This window comes from Oratosquilla oratoria, chromosome 7 (assembly GCF_046742065.1).
Source record: "Oratosquilla oratoria isolate Oo_2021 chromosome 7, ASM4674206v1, whole genome shotgun sequence".
NCBI lineage: Eukaryota > Metazoa > Arthropoda > Malacostraca > Stomatopoda > Squillidae > Oratosquilla > Oratosquilla oratoria.
The window spans coordinates 64,728,548-64,730,008 of NC_134783.1; the positions used below are offsets into that span (position 1 = coordinate 64,728,548).

The 1,461-nt window shown below is 42.7% G+C and overlaps 1 protein-coding gene across 1 annotated transcript; it reads left to right on the top strand.

Moving 5' to 3' along the window:
• Positions 1-229: 229 nt before the first annotated feature.
• Positions 230-949, top strand: LOC143026828 (serine/threonine-protein kinase pim-1-like). The gene has a single exon (XM_076187606.1). It carries the CDS (start codon positions 230-232, stop codon positions 947-949), a length of 720 nt encoding a protein of 239 aa, XP_076043721.1.
• Positions 950-1,461: the final 512 nt, after the last annotated feature.

Here is a 1,461-nt window from a genome sequence, read left to right on the forward strand (position 1 = left end):
ACTCTTAGTGATCGAAACGCCAACTCGACTGAGTCCATGGAATTGTTCTTCGAGGACTCAAGAAAGGAAGAACCACGACAAAAAAAAAATTATTTTTAAGGAACTTCTGTGAGAAGGATCATTTGGGAGTGTCTTCTCCGCCGAGCGGATCGAAGACAAAGCCAAGGTAGCCATCAAGAAAATACCTTTGGCTGAAGTGTACGACTGGGCAGACCCTAAGAAGAGGACTATGGCCCTGGAAGTCGCACTCATGAAGAAAGTTGAGCATATCCCCGAGGTTGTCAAGCTCCTGGATTTCCTCATGGAACGCGGCCACGTTTTGATCGTCATGGAGCTGATCCCGGGCGCAGTTGATCTTCGCGCCCACACCTCGAAGTATGGGGAGCTGAAGATGAAAGACGCCAAGGACGTCTTCTTGCAGGTTCTGACAGCGGTGATGTCCTGCCACAAAGCCGGAGTGTGTCACCGAGACATCACTATGGCTAACATTCTCGTCGTCAGGAATGAAGGAACCGGAAAAATGACCGCAATCTTGCGGATTTCGGTATGGGCACCTTCATCGGCGACTCTTCGATTCCTGCTCATCGCCATGAAAAAATCGGCTGTATGGAGTCTTGGACTGCTACTGTTCCGTCTCGCGTGCAAGAAATACCCAAACGACGGAGACAAACGGGAAGTGAAGTTCTCGAAGGACGTCTCAAAGAGCTGCCAGAAGCCTGTCAGAAAATGCCTCGCAAGCAAATCGGAGAAACGGCTTCACCCGAGAGGCATCCAATCTCACCCATGGTTGAAAGTAAAGAGAACCAAAGGGGTCAAAGATTTTGAGAACTCCGTGCTGCTGCCTTCTACGGATTCTGCAGAAGCCCAGAACCTTAGGCTGAAGTTTCTGCCATTCTTCTTCCTTCGCCTGGATCTTTCCTCAGGTCATTCTCATAAACAGAGAAGATAATACTTGTAGCTTTCCCTCAGCTGAATAAAATTGCCAGTAGGGCACTAAGGTACATGATGACGAATGTTGTCTAAATAGATGGAAATAAACTTACAGACGCCAATGCTTGTCATCACTATATATATCTCTATATGTATGTATGTATATATACAGTATATATATATATATATATATATATATATATATATATATATATATACATAGTGTGTGTGTGTGTCTATATATATGTCTATATATATCTATATGTTGATTCCAAAGCAGCAACTGACTCAGTGAGAAGCTGCTTACCTAGAACAAGTTTCAACAAGAATCTTGTTGAAACTTGTTGTGGGCTGCACAGTGATATATATACTACATGTAGGCTTATACCGTTCCTTGTATACTTGTGGCAAGTCTATATAACACTGCTCCTTATATCGATATGCTAAAAATGTCCTTTAGCAACTATATCGCATATCAGATAGCAATCACATAATATTCAAAATCTATAGAAAATATATTTAAATCAAATT

Bases quoted from the DNA above. Each gene is read 5' to 3' on its own strand.
- LOC143026828 (XM_076187606.1), top strand. From the start codon at position 230: ATGGCCCTGGAAGTCGCACTCATGAAGAAAGTTGAGCATATCCCCGAG.